The sequence below is a fragment of the Siphateles boraxobius genome, unplaced genomic scaffold (assembly GCF_051911475.1).
Source record: "Siphateles boraxobius isolate OS27281-9 unplaced genomic scaffold, OSU_SipBor_1 18, whole genome shotgun sequence".
NCBI lineage: Eukaryota > Metazoa > Chordata > Actinopteri > Cypriniformes > Leuciscidae > Siphateles > Siphateles boraxobius.
In genome coordinates this window covers 5,120,202-5,143,543 of record NW_027508788.1, presented here as the reverse complement: position 1 = coordinate 5,143,543, position 23,342 = coordinate 5,120,202, and the positions used below count along the sequence as shown (strand labels likewise).

Below are 23,342 nucleotides of genomic sequence, written 5' to 3'. Positions count from 1 at the left end.
GGGTATCACCACCAGACAAAATATAGGTATAGGCTACTGTAGTAATGTGAATTAAACTACCCATTTCACATTGTAAGCATGGATATACATAGGGGTTGAAAGAGAATAAATTCGTAGATAAAGTAGATTTAAAAAAAACGGCCAAGAGAGGTACAATGACGGGCTGTTCTGTGGAAAGCAGAAGAAACTTACATCATAAAAACCTCAGAGGACAAAGCAACCACAAAGCAACATGAATGAAACACATTCAGTAGTCAAGAAAATCGAGGTTTATTTTATCATGGATGCATCCCTTCCATTAGATTTTCAAGGCCAATAGCTAATACCCCCCAAAACACATTAAATTATAGCTCATAATTACAGAAAAATTGTAAATATGTACAACAGTTTTAGATGTTTTTCCCTTCAGGAAAAAATATAAATAACACTTCTTGCATCAGTCTCTGCAATTTCATTATTAAATGGTGCTTAAATTTCATACAATGCTCTGCAAAATCATGAGTGCACTTAAAAAAAAAGAAAGAAAAAAATTACTGAAAGGTGGAATTAGTTGTATTTGTACAATGAACAGATGTACACTTAAAATGCATGTCCTTTACACTTTTAGCATTAACAGTGATGGACAAAACAACCCCTTTAAAAAACTTGTTCCACAAATACAATTATCATCTTTGCAATAACTGGCGCTTTTATTATTATTTCAAAGGTTTTATAAACACCAGTACATTACCAATTCAAAATTATTTAAAAAACAATTTAACACTGGCTTCAAGTCACATGGTGAAAAAAGCAGCAAGAAAATAGAAAAAAACCAACACAATTTAACAGTGGAAAAAGACCCAGAAAGAATCTGGATATTTTCACCACACATTCTGATACTAATGACTTTGCTGATTTTTTTTTCTGACAACAGTTCAGAATACATTGGGGCAAATTCCAGATGTTTTTTGTTCAAAAAGCATATTTTATCAGTGACTTAATTATTGTCTAATATCCAGCTATAGTACAAAACCTATTATTGAGCTTAAACAGAATCATATATATGTACCACTCAATGTTCTCAGTGCTCACTGGCAGCATATTTCTTTTATTTCTCTCCATTATATTGCAGATAGGATTAGAATGCTCATGCACTTAAAAGTCTTACCCAGAAGCCTAAAAGGAAATGCTGTAACAATTACTAGTATTGGTGGCCATATCAGACTCATTAGTTTTCACAATACAAAAAATAACGGATGTTGAAACCTGATGCTCAATTCAAAATCCAAGGCAGAAAAAGGCATATTTATTAGTTTCTATAATAAATATAAAAAGAAAAAGGGCAAATTCATTAATTATAATAGGGTTAAAGCTAATACAATTAAGGCAAAATAATTAAAGCTGCCTAAATAAAATAAAAAAGGTCCAGCCAAGAGAATGAATTGATCGTCCTATCTTCAATAAGTCAATTGTGCATATAGAATTAACAGGCACATTGCATAGAAATAATTTAAATATGAACCTCAAATTTATACTTACAAATGGGGATCTAACCATTTTTGGTCATGTTTTTTATGCAATATTAAACAAGATGCATCCAAACCCTGAAGAATGACCAAAAGGCAATGCACAAAAATAAGAATTGCTTTTTTAAATATAGATGATAATAAAGCATAGTATTTTATGGGTGCCGACCAGTTAAATTTGAGCAGAACATGTCAAATGTTTTATTCTCAATGGATTGAAGATCAGCATCAATCATTTCTTATCAGTTTAACCTCAATGACAATGTCTTTTGCCCATTTAAAATATCCTGACCACATTCAGATTAAAAAGTGTTAATAGCAAACCCAATGATAGAATCAAGTACAAAAGTATTTTTTCATAACAAATTTTGTGAAATATGTGTGGCGAGTTTTAGTTTTATTAATTCTCTGCAGAAAGTTACTTCTAATCACTAATAACTTGAAATAGAGAAAAGTACAATTTCAAAATAGCAGTGGTGAAATGCACTTTAAATGCACTTTCCTCTTTTGAGCCCATTGTCTAAATTTCCGTTTGACTTAATATACAGAGAGTGTTATCCTGGCTAATGCACTAAAATGGCGTGAAAAAGACAGAGAAACTGCTTGGACCAAACAATAAATAAGTAAATAAATAAATAAATATCTTACTGGTTTAAAATTTAAATTTTTTTGGATGATGTTACAGAGGTCAGTTAACAAAGTTACACAATAATACAATACAGTCACTACTGCATGATTGTGTAACAACACCCCCAAATACATGTTACATACATTTACTCAGGGATTGCTATGTGCTAAGAATTGATTCAAATAAGCAGAAACGACTTTTTCAGGAGTCAAAAGGAAAATAAAAACTGGCAGTTGCTCATTATTATTACTTAATGATGATTGTCTTACATTGCAAATCACACCAAGACAAAAGCAGAGTGTTTGCCCATCCTAGTTGCAAAAGCCACTTCATTTTCTTTAAACAACCAGAATTAATAACAGAGGATTCCAAAGAAAAACAGCCGGAATGTCGTAGTGTTGAGGGATCCCCTCAGGGAAAAAATGCTTTTGTGCGTGCAACCAGACGCATTGGCCCTTAAAAAAGGACAATATTGACTGAACGGAATTGAGGGAAGTTAATAAACTTCCTAGAGTCTTGAATGATTTTGCTCGCTTGTGTTTGAAATACAATTTGTATTGACTCTGCGTGTTATATCTGCGTGTTTCACTTTCCGTTCAATACTATACAGTTTATAACTGTCAGTCAAAAGGATTTTTTTGGTTACAACATCCAATATAGATTTATACAGAGCATCTGTGTAGTGTATTTGTTCAGATAAAAAGAGTTTGTTCTCTTAACGTACCACCTTTTCTCTCTGTGGAAACATCCCGCGTGACTCTCTCAATCCACCCATGTCTGTCCCATAGCCCTAGTCTGTTATTGCGTATTAATCTTAAGCGCATGGTCAGGCCAAGGAAATGGATTGACAGCTTGCTGCTTGGGGAAGAGAATTGGCTGAAAAACGTGTAGAGGATCACGGCTCTGATGGAAGATCTACTGTGGTAGACTTCTTGGGCATTGCCAGAATGCTCTCGGCCTCCTCGTACATCTACAAAGAATAAAAGGTTACATGAATGCTTAGTAAAAAAAAAGCAATCCGTTTACACTACTTGCAGAGAAATTTGTAATGAAAATCACCAATAAAATATTATTATTACAGAAAAAAAATCTAGTTTCTGGAACCTTTCCACCTTACTCATGCAATCTAGATTGTTAAAAACTGTTTAGTGTCTGATAAACAATCCTGTTTGGTCTTTATGGGCTATTGAGTTTCATTATTACCGGAATGAATTGAACATCTTGGAAGAGTTCCTGAATGAAACGTCGTGAAGCCAGTCTGAACATGCAATGACCCAGCAAGTAAGAAACTTCAGAATACAGGCAGATGTCATCAAACGCATAAGGAAACTTTTCCTTGATTCTGCAAGGTAAACAAGTTCATTTGACAGAGAACAGGGAAGGGGAAAAAAATCCTCTCTCTACTAAGCTGTACTTTTCTCTCCATTTTCCCCAAGACATTTTTCACTTCACATTGCCTCATGAAAATAATCAAAAGAATCAAATCAAATAATGTTCAGCCAAACAGTTACAGACACTTTTGTTGGGAAATTAATTAGGAAAGCATTTGTTAAACTGAAATCCTTGTGGATGAATTGTCTCCTTACGTGAGGAGTCCAGTTTCATTCCCTTTAGTCCCCACTGAAGAGCTCAGGTTGATGACAAGCCGAAGCACCTCCTTCCTCAGAAGAACACGGCAGGCTGGAGCATCCTCTGGAATGTTTTTCACACCTGGTAGAAATACAGCATGCAAAGACGAAAAAAATAAACTCGACCTGTACAATGCAAAACGCTTAAGATTGAATTTCTCATCTGACTTTTGCAAGAATTTCACACCAAGAACAAGCTCTGTGCTGCGTGTGCTTCCACCAGAGCCCTGAGAGACAGCGTCGCTGCAGCCAGACACTCCCGAGATCTTCGACTGAGGCATGACTTCCAGGTTGTGTATGGACTGGTTGCACCATTCCGTGAATGGAGCATCGGGATAGTCTAAAACGGGGTTGAGGGTGTATAAGACCATGAGGAAACCATATAAATCAAAAATGATTTACTAATATATGGTAACCAGACGACCACGATTACAATGAATAATGGGATGTGTCTCGTAAAATCACGTCTGGTAACGTGACCAGTTAGTGAGGTACCAAAATGATGTTGCCTATTTCCTATATTCATTTGGATAAACTACAGGAACAGAAACATAACAAAACCTGCAGCTTACCTGTGCGGCTTTGTGCGGGACTGTTTGAATTGCAGCCAAGCACACATAGCCCTGCACAGTAAAGGCAGTTCTCATCATTGTGCTCCTGCAGGCCAGTCTCCTCCGCACCCAGCAGCTGATGCTGGTCCGCACGGCTCACTGCAATCAGCTCTGTGATACTAAGCTGAGACCGCAGAACAGAGTGCCTGGATCCTTCGCTGGAACCTGAGAAAAGAACAGCATTAAGTAGCTGAAAGAATAGTGAAGCACTAATGCTATGGGACTAGTATCCAGGCTAATAAGGAGCTGATTAAACAACATAACCATTCTTGTCTTTACCATCTGAATCTCCCAAGAAGAACTTTGCTGATCGGTCCTCTGATGGTGGACTCGTCCTCTTCTGGAAGTATGGTATGTCTTTAATCTAGGTAGCAACCAAAAACAAGGAAAGCAAGTTTCAGATACGAGTTAAAAAGGAATTTTTGAATAGTAACATCGTCCTCGGATGATCCTGTTCCAAGCGGACACCTTTTGCATGGGGTCAAAGGATGCACATGGCCATACACTTGAACTTGCAGACAAGAAATATTTAATAGGCATGTGAAAACAGCAATTTTCCCCAGTTGAAAAAACTGGGATCGGATAACCAGAGATTGATTTTAGTACCAGTTGTAAACAGAATCATAGAGTAGTTAGTGACCTGGAACATGCTGTTGATGTCCATTGGCAGAGCAAGGCCAATGTAGTCATCGGAGTTGCCATATGTGGCACTGGACACCATGGAGCGCACTGAGGAGGAGCGCTGCAGGGAGGTCTGACTGATGGGGCTCAGAAGATCCTCTTTATCCAGGGATGCAAAACTCAGAGCCTTGAGAAATCTGTACTCATACAGAAGGGAAGAAATTAGAGAGACGCGTTTGAAAGAAGCACAACGTTGGCAGAGAGAATGCTAAGAAAGGAGGTTTGGAAACTACTTGTACTGATTCTGCTAGCAGATGATTGGCAGGTTTATCAATGTGGGAACAGGCTGGTGTATTCTCATTTCAGAAAGTGAGCAGCTGTTTGTCATTAGCTGCATCATGCAAGTACTGTAGGTCAAAAACTTCTACATGCTTCTTGGAACACATGTGGGAATGCGGCTAGTGTGGGAATAGGTCTGACCGATTAGTTGGTTCACATCAGCAAACTACTTGAGGGAATTCTGTGACAATGGAGACAGGGCACAGGTTAGAAAGTCTTTTTAGAACTACAATCAATGGGGAATGAAGAGAATTTAATTTGTCCTACTGTGAGAAGGTCATTTCAAGGACTGAGGAGTCATGGTTGAAGAGAATCGTGTTAAGGTATGGGCTGTGGGAGTGCTAATATGAAATGGAAAAAAGGGGGCAAAGTACGATGAAAAAGAAGCCAAAAAGGCTAGGTTTTTGTATTGTAAAGCCTTGTTTATACTTTTCCTTGCACCGCACCGCAACCGTCCACTGACTGCATGCGCACTTCAGAGGGGTTTATAGTCAACGCGGTCACTGAAACGACAGGGAGCATATTGGAGAAAAAATCCTCTAAACCATCAAAAAAAGTAGCGTAGTAGTAGTTTGGCGGAACAATGTCAGATCATATTGTCAAACTTCATTCTAGGTTTTGTTTTTGTCAAACATTTCTTGGAAAGATTTGATATTGTTCTAGAAAGAATGTTGAAACCTATATTGAGGATTTTTAATAAAAATATACGCGTTTCATATTTTTATTTTAAATATATAAAATATATAAGCTTCCTTTAAGTAACACAATTTTTCCATAAAAGCTCTAAAAACATGTTAAGGAACATTATAGTGGTTTTGCAAGTTTATTATCTCTTGCAATACCAATTTTAATGTTCTAATGGGACAAAATAATAAAAAGGTTTTGGTTAATATTGGAATCAGCATCCAATAGTAAAAATATGACTATGGTATATTTAACACATCACTTGAAATGTACAAAATTTAAGGTAGTGTAGGGAATTCACATAAATGCATATACAATATTCTTTGAAATGCTTACATACTTCCATATATACTTTTTTAAGTTCTTTCCACATTTCCACAGCAAATGTTGCGTTGAAAATGTTCATTGCTGAATACGTGCACTGTTCGCTCAAGTTACAAAAAATGGCATGCACAACGTGACGCGAAATGGGTTCTAGCGAAGTCAAAACCAACTTTGGCATAATTTGTGTCGTGCAGAGAGTATAAACCAGGCTTAAAAAGGGGACGCTCAAACAGAAAAAGAGGAACGTTAGCGCTTGGGATGGTCCACGCACCGTGGAAGCAGTGATCTGCGATGGGGCTTGCTCGAACCTTGGCCCAGACATCTGAAGCGCTTTTTAGTAAACCTGAGAGGGACCATCAGAAACAGATCACATTATTTCCAGAGGGGAGCAGTGATTTTAAATGGCCTTTTGGGGGTGTCGTTTCCCTATTATATGGATGGTAACACAACAACATTAAGGGGGAATTCTAGTGCTAATTTTTTGAATTTCTAGAATTGATAACATTATGATCCTATCAGGCTGATATCCTTCACAGCCGCATCAAAAAAAGGAACAATATAAAAGAAGTCTAAAAAAATGACTTCCGCTGTAATGTCTTTAGTCCTAAAGATTTCTCTGAGAAATTTTCGAGTCATCACACCTAGAAACTTTGAAGCAGTCTCTGAATGAATTCTGTTGTGTGACATAAGTGGTGTAAAGTCTAAAATTGTAAGCGAAAGAAACAGTAAAAGAAAGGTGACGTAATGACAGAAAAGGGGAAAAGTTTCGGAACATCTCAGGGTCCACCGCTTTACCTGCGTGGTGTGAGTCTGGAGTCCAGGCTGCCAGTTTTCATGGTGATGGCATCAGCGAAGAGCACGTCTTTGGCAGGTGAGGTGAGTGCTTCGCTATGAGAAAGGGAAGGATGGATGCGCTGTTGCTGCAATCGTTTGAGGGTAGCGTAGCCTAGTGCATCCCGAGGGCTGGTGTACATGAAGCTACAGTCAGTCAGGCTTGAGATGGTCGTGACTGAGGGCGATTTAAGAGACTGAGCCCTGCGGGGTAAAGTATGAGAAGAACCCGGGGGTATCAGTAGGACTGAGTTTGATTTGGATAAGGCCAGGTGATTGGACTGGGGCGTGAGAGAGTTAAGTGTTTTGATAGTTTGAGTGCTAATAACCGTATTGAGGCTAACGCAGTCCGTGTCAATGGTGGAAGAGTCCACGCCACCCACAGTCTCTCTGGATGGGCTGGAACTCATGGAGCTGATGCCGCTGGTGGTCGTGTCCGTGTTGAAACTCTGGCTACGGCTTTTAAACTGAGACCCGCCCCCAGAGGTGGAGCCATCACCGGCCAGCCTTTCCCGACTGGTCTGCTCTCGGTGGGCATCTCCAACCCCTGAGCTCTGTTCTGCAGTTCTGTTCTGACGTACCTCCGGCTCCCCAATACTAGATGTACTGCCCCGAGTGTCCGAAGTTTTGCTGCCCACAAAAGAGGTCTCCAGACTAATGCTTGGGCTTTTCGGCAGATGTCCGTCGGTAAATACAGGACTGAAAACATCTCCCTGACCTGGAGAGAATATAGAGGGCTCCGTGACTGTGCGTATCCTCCTGAGGCCTCCTAGCGTGGTCTCGCCATGGAGTCTACTGCTGGTGCCAGTGCCTTTGGGGTCACTGGTACTGCGGACTTTCTTTCCGGAGAGGGAAATGAGGAAGCGGTTGCGGACAAGTCGGCTGGAGGCCAGTATGGTGAAGGGGCTGCGGTCCTTTAGGAGTTTGGGCCTGAAGTACAGTGGCTGGTCCTCTGAAAGCTCAGAGCTTTCCAACTTATCATCATCCAGGATGTACATGCCTGAAAAGTAAGTCATTTAGGCAATTTTACTTTTAGATGTTTTTAAAAGGAACCACTGAATACAATTTCACAGTGTGTGTACAAGTACAGTGTGTTGTTTGTTTCTCCCCTTTACCAGTTTTTATGTGAGTCAGAATTACTGCCTGAGCTTAGTCATCTAAACCCAGTCTTGAGGGTAGATAATGATTTGTCGCTTTCTAAGCCTTACTAAGATGTATTTGGAGCACCTCTGTGTATAAATGCAAGCCTAACCATTCCATTAAGTAGAAAAAGATAGCTTTTATAGCTCAATCTGGCATATTAAGGCTAAGAAAGTGCAATTGAGAAGAGTACTAGTTTGTTGACGCCTACAAGTCTGGGAATGTCTTTAAATATATTTCTAACGATTTGAAGTAAATCACTCCAACATAAAAATAAATAAATAAAAAAATCACATCACGAGCAGTCAATCTGTACCAGGGGCCGTATTCACAACACATTTTAAGGCTAAAAGTAGCTCCTAACTGGCGAATTTAGGAGCAACTCCTAAAAATAATGGGCGTGTCACTCGTAACTTTAGGGCTCCTAATTTTTTTGACTAAGAGTAATTCACGAAGCATTTTAGCCCTAAAAGTAGCACCTAAGTCTGGGACAGCTTAAAAGAAGTCGAGAGGACTCCTAACTCACTAAGACCTATTCACAAACCGCTTTTTGTGGCATTTCACGTTGCGATGTTTTGAAATGCGTATGCGGCGGCTACAGGAGCTTCCAATCACGAGGGAACAATTTTGCATTGTAGGCATAACTAGGGATGCAACAACGCCACCAACAACAACCAAAACTACTCACTGCATGTAAACTAATTGTAACATTTCATTGTGAATCAAATTAAAATGTTCTTCTCTTTGCAAACGTAGGCAGAGGCATAGTGACAGATTAATTCAATAATGTTGCAAAGATATTGCATCAATCCATATGTTTCATTAGGCTACTAGGCTATTTGTTTTTCCTTACTCTTTATTCATTTAGGCTATTTATTCAGTTATTCATCATCTTCCGTCCTTCACACTACTTGTGTAGCGCACGCATTCTCAGACCTGTCACCTGTCACTCATCATCATAGGGGAGGTGTTTGGAATCATTCCCGCGTTACAATCATCAGCCAATCAAGGTGGTCACTTCAGTCAAGCTCGTGCATGAGTAATGACGTCATCCATAGCAACGAAGACTCACTCTTAGTTTAGGAGTTGTCATTTTTCCTTTACTAAGAGTAGGTCTGAAAGGCGTTGTGAATAACTTTTAAGAGAAAACTCCTAGCTAAAATATTTTAGTGCGATTTAGGAGCACTCCTAGTGGTAAGATAAAATTCTTTGTGAATACGGCCCCAGGTTTCCAATCAAATTCAGCGAAAAGCAGACTAAAAATCAGCATCAAAAATAAATAATTAATGTGAAAGAAATGACAAAATTGCCCTTTAGGGAAGAACAGGAAGGAAGAAGTAATTTTGTAGCACAAATGATTACAAAGCATTAGTGGTGCAAGGTAAGCACCATTTGTGTTATGTGCTATACTGTTTTGCTACATTAACTTAATCTAGTCAATATAGTTGGAATAAAGAGTGAATAAAAATCTAAAAAATGAAATCATGTCTAAAGACAGCGTTCCAACAACATAATGCAAGTGGATTCTAAGCTAACACTAATGATAAATATGAGATAAACATGCTTGAAATAAGCAGATATGAATATGAAATGTGGCTAAACCACATTATTGCACTAAAGATTATTAGTCATGGGTGAGTGGATGGGAGCAGCACTCACTAGGCTGAGTCGAGTCACTCTCGCTGTTGTGTCTAGAGCTGGTGGACTCAGAGTTCAGGCTAAGGGTGCTGGGTGCTGAAGACAGGTGGATGAGTGGTTGCTGTTGTTGTTGCTGCGCCTGCTGTAGGTTCTGGTGCTGCTCAACCTCATCCGGCACCACAGGCCAAAGTTGTCTGCGATTGTGCCTGACTGCATCCCAGCCCTGCAGTTTGAGCAGCTCACAGCCCTGCTTAGTTTTAGAAATGAGTCCCAGAACATAAAGACATGTCCTGAAAGAGAAAAAAAGAGGCAAAGATTGTGAGAGTAAGGCAAAAAAGAAACAAAAAGACTAGAGAGTGTATAAGAACAATTATGCAAGATTGCCAGATAGTAGGGGAGGAAGAATGACAATTCAATGAGTCACCCCCTCCCCCCCAAAAAAACCCACTCGTGATGTTTCTAATAAGTCATTTTGAAACTATGGAAGTATCTTCACTGTTAACTTTCGGTCACCTCATGTCTACTCACCCAGATGGGTAAGCTGTGCAATAGCTTCACTTTATTGCATAATCAAAAATGAGCAACAAGTGAATGTTGCAATACCAGTGTGTATATTTCACTTCTGAGAACAGGGACCACACATACAATGAAAAATGCATAATTTCCACTCTAATATACTTATACACGATATAAAAAAGAAACATTGGTTATTTAATATGTTTGCATTATAATGTCAGACATCTTTTCCTCCACTTGTTTATTGTTTTGTTTTTCCCAAGCAAAAACAAAATAGCCACAAAACGAAAGCTTCATACATTTTCTGAACTTGGGGCTAAACTGAATGCCATTTGTTTTGAGCTTTTTTGGAAGACACTGTGCAATTTCAGATCAGATGCACACCCCACCTAAATCCAAAATTGTGCATCTGACGCAGTTTCTAATTTTTGCCATTATTGGCAATATGCAGCCAGACATATCCAGTAATCAAGAATACATACCCCCTAATAGACAGAACCTCACAGTCATGGCCAAGAGCGACGATATCTGGAATCACATTCTCATCGTGTAAGAGGTTCAGTCCCCAGTTGGACGTGCCAATGTTTCCCTTGAAGTAAACAGTGAGTTTAGACTTTAAAAAATATTACTAATGCAACTAACAATTATTACCACAAAGACCGTAGTGAAAACAAGCTTCAACATGTCTTATTCTCACAAGACAAAAACCAAAACCTCACACACACGTTGGGTTTCCATGGTTTATGAGGACTTTCCATAGATGTAATGATTTTTTGTACATTATACATTAAACTTATTTTTTACATTTGGTCCACACAACGTAGGGTTTACCAGGACCACACATACACACACAGCAGCTCACCAGGGCCCAAAGAGCAGCTTTAAGCTGTTTAATGCCCTCCCATTTGTCCAGCGCTGGGCAGCGCACTGTGTAGCTCAGATCTGAAACTACATTCTGTCAGAGAGAGAAAGCGCATTTTATGAAGAAATGTGTGTCACCATCAGGGTGAGTTTGATAAAAACTCATAAAATAAATCATAAACAAAATAAATCATAAAAATAAAAATAAAAACACATACCTGAGCTTCCAACAAATGACAGCCTGTCTTATCATGTACAAGTTGCCCATACAAATGCACAGGAAGAAAAACATTTGGTCTTTGTAACCTGTAAGAAAAATATTTTAGAGGTTATGGAAGTTAGAAGTTATTGATGAAATCCTTTTAAATCTTGATATGAACTACTGATCAATTAAAAAGGATAAAGTTCCCAGGAAAACCTTTGGTTGCTTCGTCGCACATAGTTATCCCCATCCACTGGTTTACGGTAAGTAGTGAGTGCTTCATTTAGCTGTTCCTCTATGAGGTCCACATACTTGAGGTTGTATTCCTTCAGGGGAACAAAAGAAATTTGACAGAATGGTTAAGGTAAGCTTGAGTTTGAATACTTCATTCTAATTCAAGTACACTATAAATCTATGGACAAAAAATAAATAACACGTGTAGAATATAATTTTTTGGTGTATATAACAATCCAACACACTTTTAATAGTGCAAAACAATGGTAAAGGTACAGTACCTTCTGCCACTTTTCCAACTGTTTAGTGACATATCCCCTCTCATTTAGATATGAGAACCCTTTTGGAATGGACAAGAACCTGGAAACGGATGCCACATCATCAGATGAAAAGAAGCAGTTTGTTTCTTATGCAAAATAGACCCTTTTTTACTGAATTACTGAAGAAGATACTGATGATTTCTGAAGGATCATGTGTTTTTTCTAAGACACAAAGACTCGTGTCTTCATCTAAGAGCCCATCATTTTACATACTTTTCTGAAAAATGCTACTAATTTAGGTGTACATCTTTTATGTGGAACAAATACGATGTGCACCTTTAGAGTCAGAACTCTGGGTTATATAGTCTAATTTTACAGGGAATATTTGAGCTTTACCGTAGCAGCAACAGAACACCCTTGTCTCCCAGGTGAGTTAGTGCTGGCTTCATCTGAATCAGAGCGTGCAAGTTTGCCTAAGACAACACGATCATAAGAAAACAGCAGTCATGAAAATAGGTATTCACAAGCCATGACGGTCCATCATTGATATTCTGGCACAGAACTTGATGTATATGCTGGCTGTTAACAGATCTTGACGACAGATTTCTGGAGAAAAGCTACACTGGCACAAAACAATCAAATCAAACAAGTGTCTCCAACATCAATCCATGTTTTATCATTTTACCTAGATCAGCCTCAGCTAAACACAACTTTTTGCCAAGTTGAACATCCTCCATTATGCCCTTATGGGTTAATTGACTTCACCTTGTCCTCACAGGCCTCATCTAGTATGTCCAAAGCCTCCACTGAGATGGCCTTGTTGCGGTCATGTAGCTGAGTCACCAGCAGTTCAATACCCCAGTTGCTGAAGAACTCCACGTTAGCTCGGAGTAACACCCGCAGATGCTTGGTGGCGTACAGCCTGCAGTTCTGTGCCAAAATGTTTAAGAATTATATTACTGACCCATAAGGCAATGCTTTTACCAGCACGGCTGAATTGAAATGTATGGCACTAAGACAAACACGCTCAAAGGGTAGTAGGTCTGTTTCTTACGTCAGTGGCAGCAGTGAGGATCTTTGAGAGGATGACTCGTGCTAAACCATCCCGGCTGTAGTCCAGTGTGGAAATGATCAGCTTGAGAAGATGGTCCTGGTTCTTCAGGGAGCACAAGTTCAGCAGGCTGTCAAAACGACGAAGTAAGAAGAAGAACGTTATTTCAAAAAGGTTAATATTGGCAGATTCCTAATATTGTGTATCCCTAGTTTGCTGTAAATCGTTTCTGATGAGTCCTAGACTAACCATTGGAAGACACTGCACTTCTCCAGCATCTTAACACCGTGAGGGTGGGCTGAGAGGGTGCCGAGGAAGAGGAAGTAGTGCTGGCTGACGGTGGTGAGGAGGCCGTTGCTCTGCAGACTACGATCTGGTTTCAGCCCAGAGGATGAGGACAGCCACTGCACAATGTCCTTCACCAGTTCCTCAAGATACCCCTGCCCATCCTGAGAAGACACCAAGGTGGAAAATGAACATTAAGTTAGAGGAATAGCTCAAAATTATGTCATCTATCATCATGTCATTCTTTCTTCTGTGAAACACAATAGGAGAATAATAATAAGGAAGAAAGTTATGGAATAACATGTAATGAGTAAATAATGGGTGATAATAGGCTGAATTCTTTGATAACTTAATTTTCTCTCACTTCATCTGACTCCAACAGGAACTCAATGAACTGACAGCCCGCCACCGTTAATTGCCTGGCCTTGCTGTGGTCCAGCTCCAGGCTAGCATACAGCTTGCTGCTAGGCTTATAGAAGAACAGCAGCCTTCGCACAAACCTGAGTGAAAAAATGTAGGATTTACAGCAATGAATGGTGGACGAAAAAGTCCTATGAAGATTTCTAAGAAGAGTAAACTAAACTTACTTGTGCATCTGTTCATCTTTGTTGTTTCGAAGGTTGACATTTGGCCACTGCATCGTGATTAGAAACAAATTAGAAGAGATACCACACTGCATTTCATTAAGAAAATGTGAGAGATACCTTTTGCCAAGTTGACAAAGAGATTTCTTTTGTTGAAAGTAATTAATTTTGTTATTCAGCAAAGATGCATTAAATGATAAAATGTGATGGTAAAGAATTTAACTTTTACATTGTTACAAAAAATTATTTTTCAAATAAATGCTGTACCTTTCTATTCATTCAAAAATGTTTCTTGGGCACAAAGCAGCATATTAGAATGATTTCTAAAGGACGATGTAACACTGAAGTAATGATGTTGAAAATTCAACTTTGCCATCACAGGAATACAATATTTTACAATATTACAGTAGTTTTGATCAAATTAATGCAGCTCAGCCTGGGAGACTTCTTTAAAAAAAAAAAATCTTATCAACCCCAAACTTTTGAATGATAGTGTATATTTTAAATCACAAATTATGGTTTGATATGCCTTTGATATATCCCACCCATTTAATTAATCAACAAGAGGAAGAAAATGGCTCTCGTCAAAGCCATTTGCCTGTTAAATTTTTTTAATTATCATTTTTTATTTTAATCCAAAATCTCATACCTTGAGTATGGTACTGATCAGGACCCAGTTCCAGTCCAAATTCTGTTTATGATTGAGAATCTGACTGTCCCTGAGGTTCATCATCAGGGCCTCCTCAGTGTCCTAAAGAACACACCAAATATGTAGATCACATTCAAGCTAAAATATCCAAGAATTGCTTTCTTCCAGTCACCAGCACATACCTTAATGACAAAAATGTCTCTCTGGGGCCTGAGGTGCTGGTCCCGACTGCAATGAGCAGCCAGCGATTTGCGAATAATTTGGTCCAAGTAAAGACTATTGGCTTTGGGGCCTCGTTTCTTCTTCTCATGAAATCGCTTCAAGTAATTGATCGCAGCACTGGCCCGTCTAAGAAACATTCAAAACGGACTCCATCAAGCCACAGAAATAATAATCACACAACTCTGTAACTCTGCTATTTGTCGGCTATGTAGGACAAAACAGCAAACTCACAGTCTTTTCTCCTGAGGAATGTCGAAAGAAGCAGCCATGTTCATAAGTGTGGGCAGGCAGTGCAGATGGTGACTATGAGAGTGAGGAAGAATAGTGTTTGCCTGAAAATAAGATGAAGATCACTCAAGGTCATTTGAGGTATAGTACAAGGTTAAGCTGTATTTGCTGTTGCTTTCATTCATTTAAGTATAATACCATATGCAGGAGTTCTCCTAAGAGGATGGTTGCACGCACTGAAATGCTATCATCACTGCTAGTGATCACTTCAACCAGGCCCTGGAAGAAAAAATATTATGACTTCAGAAGTCTTGGAATATAGTGCCACATGGACTACTTTCAGGTTTTTTTTTTGTTTAGTCCTTTTTTGGAGCTTGACAGTCTCTGGTCACTATATGCTTGTATTGCATGGAAAAGTGCAGATTTAACATTGTTCAAAACATCTCCTTTTGTGTTACAAGTCAGAAATTAAGTTAAGACATTAGGGTGAATAAATAATGATTGCTAAAATGGACTACAGCTTTAAAAGCCTCTTTTCTTTCGGAATGTCCACAAAGATGATCCCATTTCAAATGAAAATATATTACCTCTAAAAGTCCACAGTGGATGAAAGCAGAAAGTAGCAAGGCGAGATAGTTATCCATCAAATCAGGTCTGGGTGGACACAAAGAACCAAACACGTGTCAAGACTTTGAAGTTGCACACATACAAAGCTATGAGGCTTCATTAGTCAGCTCAGTTTCAGGGTCAGTTAAGCCCAGAAAATGCTATTACCTGGAGCGTGCCCTATGCGGAAGTATTATTTTTGCTTCTGATGCTACAAAGCCATCTGACAGTCTCCAGCTGTCCTGAAACCTACTGGGGTCTGAAGAGGGGACACAGGAGATTGTTTCTGTCAATCTGAGTTGACTTCAGATGTGGTTGATGTCTGGAAATGAATATGTTAATCAGTGCAAGCAGACAGCGGTAGCACTCACCCACACTGAGAAGAGCCTCTAGAAAATCTTGTGTCACCACGGGAACAGGGAGTCTGAATATATCGTACATCACTTCCAGCAGTCCTCGCTGAGAAGAGAGTGATAGACTGTGATAAAGTACCTCATAATGAGTCTTAAGTAAATGTGTACATCTCATTGTATAACATATAGGGCATATTATTCTTTTTTTTTTGTTATAATTAATACCAGTAATTTAAGTACTAGAATTATATTATATTATAGGGCATCAAAATATTTAATTGTGATAAATCTTATGAAATAATCATTTTTGAATGTCTTATTTTTTATGAATTCATATTTAGTGTTGTAGCTTTTGAAATAAATGTAAATGGCTGTTTGTTTTGCATGCTATGTGTACTGCAAGCTTTATAATTATATCCTTTGTCATACCCTCACTTCCATATTTGGTATACACAGCAGACCAATGAGAGACTGGATTCCAGAGTTGCCGGACTTGCAGAGATTAATGATGCCTAGAGGGGCGGTGGGACAAAACAACAGGTTCCGTCTAAGCAGCAATAAACAAACTCCTATTGCAATGACGTGCACTCATGAGGAAATTTAATTTAAAAGATGCATGATGTATTATCTTTTTTGATGCATCATTCTAAGATATGCATTGTTACACAAATAACCTTAATAAAGTATTGATTGAAAACTGGGCCCATGAGAATTCCAAAATTCAATTAGTTTATTTACTTAATCTTAATTAAACTAACTGCAGCATAGACAATGTGAAAAATAGGGCTCTGGCAATAAATAATTGTATGTTTGACATATTCTACATAAGATATTGAGATATGTTTACCTGACCAAGAGCGAAGCGAAGCAACAATTGACATCTTACTGGCCAGAAATCGAGCCTCCCTGTCTTCTCTGTAGAGAGAAATATCACACATCTATACATGCAGTCAATAAAAGTTGCATGCTTGCCTCTCCAATGGGAAATTCTATTATGACATGGGAAATTCTACTATGAAAGACCTTAAAACAACACACTCACTTTAGTTGACTCTCTGCCGTGTCTGGATTGTGTCTGTAGTGAAAGTCTGTGTAAGGTGCCAGGATTTGCTGAAAAAAGTAACTAAAGCTTTACTGAACACCGTTTAAATGGTTTTAACAAATGTAGAAGAAAAAAAACATACATATAATCATATAAACTGTAAAGATAAATACAAATGAACCAGACTAAAGGAATGAGAAAATAAAACAGTAATAATGATATTAATATTATTTAATTATCAGTAATAAATTAATAGTAAAAAAAACAATTATATAAAAAAATATATATATCGGATGGGTTCATTGTTGAAGACAGTTGCATACCTCTAGCTCCACATCAGAGCGAACGTATTGCCGTGTATGTGGGTGATTGAGCAGGTGCAGGATGGTGGTGATCAGAGCCTCATTGATTCGACTGAGCTGACAGTCGATTACATTCTTCAGGATGGTGCTGAGACCGCCCCTCTTGGCCACAATCTCAGGGTTCTCCAGTGCTGCACGCACAAAAATGGACATGCATGAGGTCAAACTCTGCATTCACAGATTGATACATTACAGAGTGTTCTCCAAGCAGTGTGCGAACCCACCAAGTTCACAGATAATGGCGATGCAGGCACGAACCATACGGTCCCGCTCCTGCGGTCCATCATTGCCCACGGCAATGAGAGAGTTAGCGACTGAGCTTGGGAAGAGCAGGGCGTTCACAGTGATCATCTGGAAAATCATTGTAAAATACTGATACTTCCATCAATGAAAAAAACAACACACTGAACGTCATTAAACAAATGGGCCAGTGTACATTGTGAGAACATAATTTGGATCTTTTTTTTTTAGTGGAACATAATGCAACTATTCTGATTCCGAAGGTTTTGATTCAAATAGGTTCTATTCAAATTCAGATTGCAAATCAAATATCAAATCAGTATAAAAAATTAGGGGGACGGCTTTCCTTTTTCCAGAATGAAAGCAAATAAACATCAGGAAGTGTTGAGATCTCACCTTTCTCACCAATCTGAGAGCTTGTGTGCGTTCCACCTCGTTACTCTGCTGGATGTCAATGCACCTGCAGGTTAAAAGGTCAACATTACACTAACCAGTCAACAGTGAAATGCACCTCAAACCCTAATCACATCCTTTTCCTACTGAAGATCTGACATGCTGGATGTTTAGACAGGCAAGAGCGAGAGACGAACCTAAAGGCTCAGTAATACACTTACAGCGGGATACAGAGGAAACAGCACACAACGCTTCAAAATTAACCTTAACCGGATGTGACTAGCTCTTCACATGAACTCCTCTCTCACACACACACAGAATGAAAAACTAACAAGAGATGATCCACAACTCACCATACATTAGCATCAAGTCTTGTTTTTGATGGAAAGATTTAGCCCTTATCCCACAATCCCTAGCTCAGACTTGAACTAAACCGCTCAAATGACTGGTCTGCGCACAGTGCTATGAAAACATGTCATACAGACCTGGCAATCAAGTAATCCACCTGGAGACGCAGTACTTTCTGAAGGATATTACTGTCTCTGATGAGGTAGCGGAGAGAACGCAAGCCAGCTGCCCGCACCTCCTTAGCCTCATTGAGCAGAGCCAACCTGAGGCTGTCAAAGAAACAGAAGAGACCACATTGAGGCTGCATTTAAACTGGAGCAATGCCACATATTTCATATTTAATATTCTGCTCAGGCAGACTTGGTGACTCACATGTGTTATTACAGAGGAGGACTAAGTCATTTAATTTAAATGAAACGTTACAAAAACAAAACTAGTATCCTCTGATTATTCACGCACAGGAACGTTTATTAAGAAAATAAATATGGTTGATTTTATGCGCTACCAGTTCCAGGACACACGGGGGATGGTGGGGGAATCTTCATTTTTAACGAGGTCTCATTCTCATCAAGCCTGCATTTATTAGTTTAAACAGTAATATTCGGAAATATGATTCCAATTAAAATAACTCTTTTATATTTGAATATATTTTTAGGTGTAATTTATTCCTGTGATGGTAAAGTTTTCAACAGCCATTCCTCGAGTCCTCAGTGTCACATGGTGCTGATTTGCTGCTCAAGAAACTTTTCTCAAAAAACTGCTAAATATTTTTGTGGACACTGGGATGCACTTTTTTTAAAGTTCAAAAGAACAGCATTTATTTAGAAATCTTTTGTAACATTATAAATATCTTTAGAGTCACCTTTGATCAATTTATTGTATCTTTGCGGAATAAAAATATTAAATTTCTTTCCAAAAAAACTTTAAACGCCAGTTGTGTTTTTAAATTATAATTCAAATAAAATAACTGGAAAAAAACACCCCCACTCAGATCAGATCAACACCACACTGATCCTCTATGGCTCACCATATGATAATTTCTTCAAAGGTAAAGCCAAACTTTTCCTCGGAGTGCCCGACATTGTAGAGCAGCTGTATTGGAGACACAAACAAGGACTTATTTATTTTGCTTGGCAACAAATAGAGACATTGATGACTCTACGTGTATTCAAGTATGCAAATAATTGCTGGATCACTGCAAGGTATTTCACACAGAGCAAAAACAAGCTCATGCTCAAACAGTTGGAGGGTATTTTTTTTTCATCCACAGGTGATTTATACAACTGATAGCATTGTTGACATGATAAAACCTGTCAGACTGAAGGAGCTCATGATCGCCTGCTGAATTATGACAATGCTGAATCAGTAAATATGAACAGAGATTTCCTGTAAAGATTACCAAATATGTGGAGAGAAAAAAACAGTGCTTGCCACCTGTGACAGTTCAATTAGAAACAAAATAACAAATTCTTCAGCCATGGGATGGCAAAAACCACATGACATGTAATAGTAATAGTTATGCCACAGAGCCATCAAAAGTGTTACGGTCTCTTCTTAAGTCCATTATTAGACTGGCAAGCATCAGAATATTGCAACTTGGAAGATCAGGAAAAGATCATGTTTGTGCTGTTGCCCTTCTCCTGTTTATGTTCAAATGCAAAACTGTTCCAGATAGAGCACTGCAGTAATATGAGGCTTTGAGAGCATCTGAGATTTGGTTAATTGCTCAGATCCTTTTATTTTGGGCCAGATCCTGTAAGTGTGGGGCAGAAATCCCTCGGGCCTCGACTGGCGGAAGCCATAAAGTACTCTGTTTACTCCATTTCACCAAACACCGGTAAGTATTCACATGCAGGACTCCTGTGTTGTAATACCAAACAGATGTACCAGATTGGAGTGGCTGCTATGCATTAGGGATAGATTTTCAACTAGTTTTCCAAAAAACTACAAGTTCATTTGAAACTTTTAAGTCACCAGCATTCTTCAAAATATCTTCTTTATTGTCTAAATAAGAAAGTCAAACATGTTAGGAACGACGTGAGGGTGAATAAACGAGACAGAATTTTCATTTTGGGTGAACTAAACCTAAAAACCAGTCGCATGTAGTTTTCATATCCCTACAATGCCTGTCCTGCAGTATCAGAGTGAGAAAACTGTCTGATAAGTTGGGATTTAGGCAGTTAAAGTCAGCATGAAACGAAAGTTGCGACAGTCTTCTCTTCCCTTCTGCAATGAGAAAAAAAATGTTGGGGCAGGACTGGATTTCGTCCTTCGGGAATTGATTGGATCGTAGGAAGTTGCTAACTAAAAATGGAGGCAGATTTGAATGCCAGTTTGCAGTCAGTTGTGGAAGATATTTAGTCCCATCCTCTATCGAGGCATTTTGATGAAGGGAATATGAATAAATCACAATAAACAGTGCAAAAAAATTCTGATTTCATTTTGAATTCATTTTGACTTTAACAACACTTATCCCAGAATTCCCTGTTCAACTGAAATTACTGACCCACTTTTGAGATAACAAACCTTGATGAAGTTGTTCAGGTGGCCAAGTTTGCGCATATTCGAGACTCCCTGCTGTTTGGCCACATTCTGGAGGATTTCTCGCATGTTCTCAGAAGGGTCTAGAAGAAAAAGATGACAAGAGCTGTGAGATGTGAGGTCATCAGGAAGACAGAGATGGTAACAGACACATTACGCTCTGCCTGAAACAGCAAGATCACAGTAATCCACACCATTTCCACTATTGGTGTGCTAAAAATGCAGGAAGCAGAGAAGTGCTTTTTGGGATGGAATCAAACACAGTATAGTAACATTAGAGGAAACACACAAAAGCATATACGATCAAACAATAACCAGAAAAGCATGTTACAATACAAACATCTCATAAATAACACCCTCTGCTTAGTTTTGTAAGGACTTGTAACATGCATCAAGATCCAGTGAAACGTCCACCAAACTGCAGTTCTAGTGTGGATAGAACAAACTATGTAGCTAACATAATAACAGGTTTTTATAAATTTGTCACAGGAATATCTAAAAAGAAGACTGACCAATTCAGAGCAAGTCAAGTTCAAAATATTTCAGTCTCACTCTTAATCTTTATTTTTCCACTAAAATCTAAACTATGCCCAGGCACTAATAACACAGCACTTTTTTTTACGACTTATATCCCCCAGCAGTCACACAGGATATATGTTCAGTCATCTGTACCGAAACAAAACAAAATCGCCAACCACAGAGACGATCCCTGTTGCCAAAAACAGTGAAGATCAGGTTTTGTCTAAATACAGGTACACCACCTTCTTATTCTGCAAGGAGGCATTTATCAAAATTTATCAAAAGTGACAGTAAAGACATTTATAAGTTACAAAAAGATTTATATTTCAAATAAATTAACTCTGTTTTTATTATTATTATTATTTCTGATTTACTTCACCAGAATTAAAAAGTTAAAGGGTAAGAATTTGCAACTTGATCCATTTAGTTAACAATAGTTATGCATTAACTAACAGCAATACATTTGCCAGAATATTTATTTAATTTTTTTTAATGTTAATTAATAAAAAAAGAACTGTTCCTTGTTGTTAGCGCATGTTATCTCAAGTCCATCAAATTATATTAACAGATACAACTTTTGATTTTAATATTGCATTAATACATGCAGATATTAACATTAACTTAGAGAGTAATACATTTTTTAGAGGCATTCCCATTGTTATAAATTATTGCAATATATCTGACGACAGCTTACGTATTATTTATTTTAAAAATAAAGAACAATCTAAAAGTGAGTTTTGCATGCTTTCTGCAGCACCGTGTTTTGCTCTCTAGTCTTTGGACCCTACAGCCCTGCGATGTTGGACAGTAATAAGAGATGTAGCTACGATATTCACATATCATGTATCCTTTATAATAAAAACATTAGAAATCTCTAACACCATCTGTTTTTCTCTGTATTTAAGTATTTTATACCTATATAAAAGAGCATACATTGGATATGGATGTGTGTGATGCTGTTGTCTTAGTTTAGGCTGCGTCTCAAAACCTAGTACCGCAAGCATTTTGGGGGCATCATAGGCGGGTTTGGGACGCGCGAGGCTGACATTCCAAACAAGCCTATGATACCCAGAAATGTTGTCAAGGTGGGGTGTTTACAAGCTTCATCTGACTTACCTCTTGTGAGATCGAGCGGTACATTTTCCTCCCCACTGTCATTCCGACCTGTTTATGTAAGACAAAATAAGAAATTGAGAAAAGGACGCTTGGGGCAAGTGTAGCTGAAAAATACTGCATCATATTATCCTGAAGCATCTGTCAAGCGGCCGAGCAGAGTCTGCTTAATCTCACCTCGCATCCGTATACTTCGGATAGGACGGCCTCGGATGCTGACCGCCATCTTTTCCAGACACATTCACAACACCGGAAACCTCGAAGAATATCGCGAGAACCGGACATGAGCAGACTGTTGCGTCCATAGATATAGATGCCTCATTAGCGGCTTGAGCACACAGGGACGGTGAAAGACGGTCCGTGAGCACTCGAGTGAGAGTTGACTGAGCGTCAACAGTAGTTGGACGCATTAATGAATATCTATATCTGCAATAGACTTCAGCAGATGATTTTGCTAAACTAACACAATACAACAAGTTAAGAAAAAGTCATCAGCCGACACAGTTACCCTAGTATAAAAAAACGGTGTAATATTGAGTTAAAACATATACAAATCACAAAACAACACATTCTTATTGTCAACTGTGAAATGTTATCAAGAGGGTTATCAAATTCCGTCGGGAATTTAAATCTCAGCGGTTTCACAACCAGAAGCTCTGCTTGTGTCATCATTATTGATTCACTGTGAGTGACGACGACACGCAGAGTCAAAGACCTTTCCAATATGGCGGGCGCACCGACGTGTCTGGTGTTCTCGACTCGAATGGGAAATCTATCTATGGTC

General features: G+C 38.7%; 1 protein-coding gene across 2 annotated transcripts; it reads right to left on the bottom strand.

Moving 5' to 3' along the window:
* Positions 1-254: 254 nt before the first annotated feature.
* Positions 255-22,872, bottom strand: rictorb (RPTOR independent companion of MTOR, complex 2b). 2 transcript variants are annotated; one of them, XM_077232996.1, is made up of 39 exons: positions 22,736-22,872; positions 22,562-22,609; positions 20,912-21,009; positions 19,413-19,477; positions 18,523-18,654; positions 18,041-18,104; positions 17,629-17,755; positions 17,366-17,535; positions 17,043-17,110; positions 16,848-16,915; positions 16,430-16,512; positions 16,019-16,106; positions 15,816-15,906; positions 15,629-15,695; positions 15,240-15,320; positions 15,045-15,145; positions 14,774-14,939; positions 14,592-14,693; positions 13,946-13,992; positions 13,723-13,858; positions 13,323-13,522; positions 13,077-13,203; positions 12,788-12,952; positions 12,419-12,495; positions 12,044-12,122; positions 11,745-11,854; positions 11,545-11,632; positions 11,328-11,420; positions 10,948-11,054; positions 9,971-10,239; positions 7,136-8,171; positions 6,612-6,683; positions 5,013-5,190; positions 4,652-4,736; positions 4,334-4,537; positions 3,949-4,101; positions 3,720-3,843; positions 3,337-3,475; positions 255-3,103 (listed from the first exon to the last, which is right to left on the bottom strand). In XM_077232996.1, exons 1-39 carry the CDS (start codon positions 22,797-22,799, stop codon positions 3,029-3,031), a joined length of 5,247 nt encoding a protein of 1,748 aa, XP_077089111.1. In that variant the 5' UTR covers positions 22,800-22,872; the 3' UTR covers positions 255-3,028. The 2 variants fall into 2 exon arrangements, with proteins under 2 accessions (XP_077089111.1, XP_077089112.1); XM_077232997.1 differs by lacking the exon at positions 6,612-6,683.
* Positions 22,873-23,342: the final 470 nt, after the last annotated feature.

Excerpts from the sequence above, each read along its gene's own strand:
- rictorb (XM_077232996.1), bottom strand. The coding sequence starts at position 22,799 with ATGTGTCTGGAAAAGATGGCGGTCAGCATCCGAGGCCGTCCTATCCGA. Across the intron at positions 16,916-17,042 it reads ACGGCAGAGAGTCAACTAAA|AGAAGACAGGGAGGCTCGAT; the intron begins GTGAGTGTGTTG and ends TTCTCTCTACAG. Across the intron at positions 11,055-11,327 it reads AAGCTGCTCTTTGGGCCCTG|GGAAACATTGGCACGTCCAA; the intron begins GTGAGCTGCTGT and ends GTTTACTTCAAG.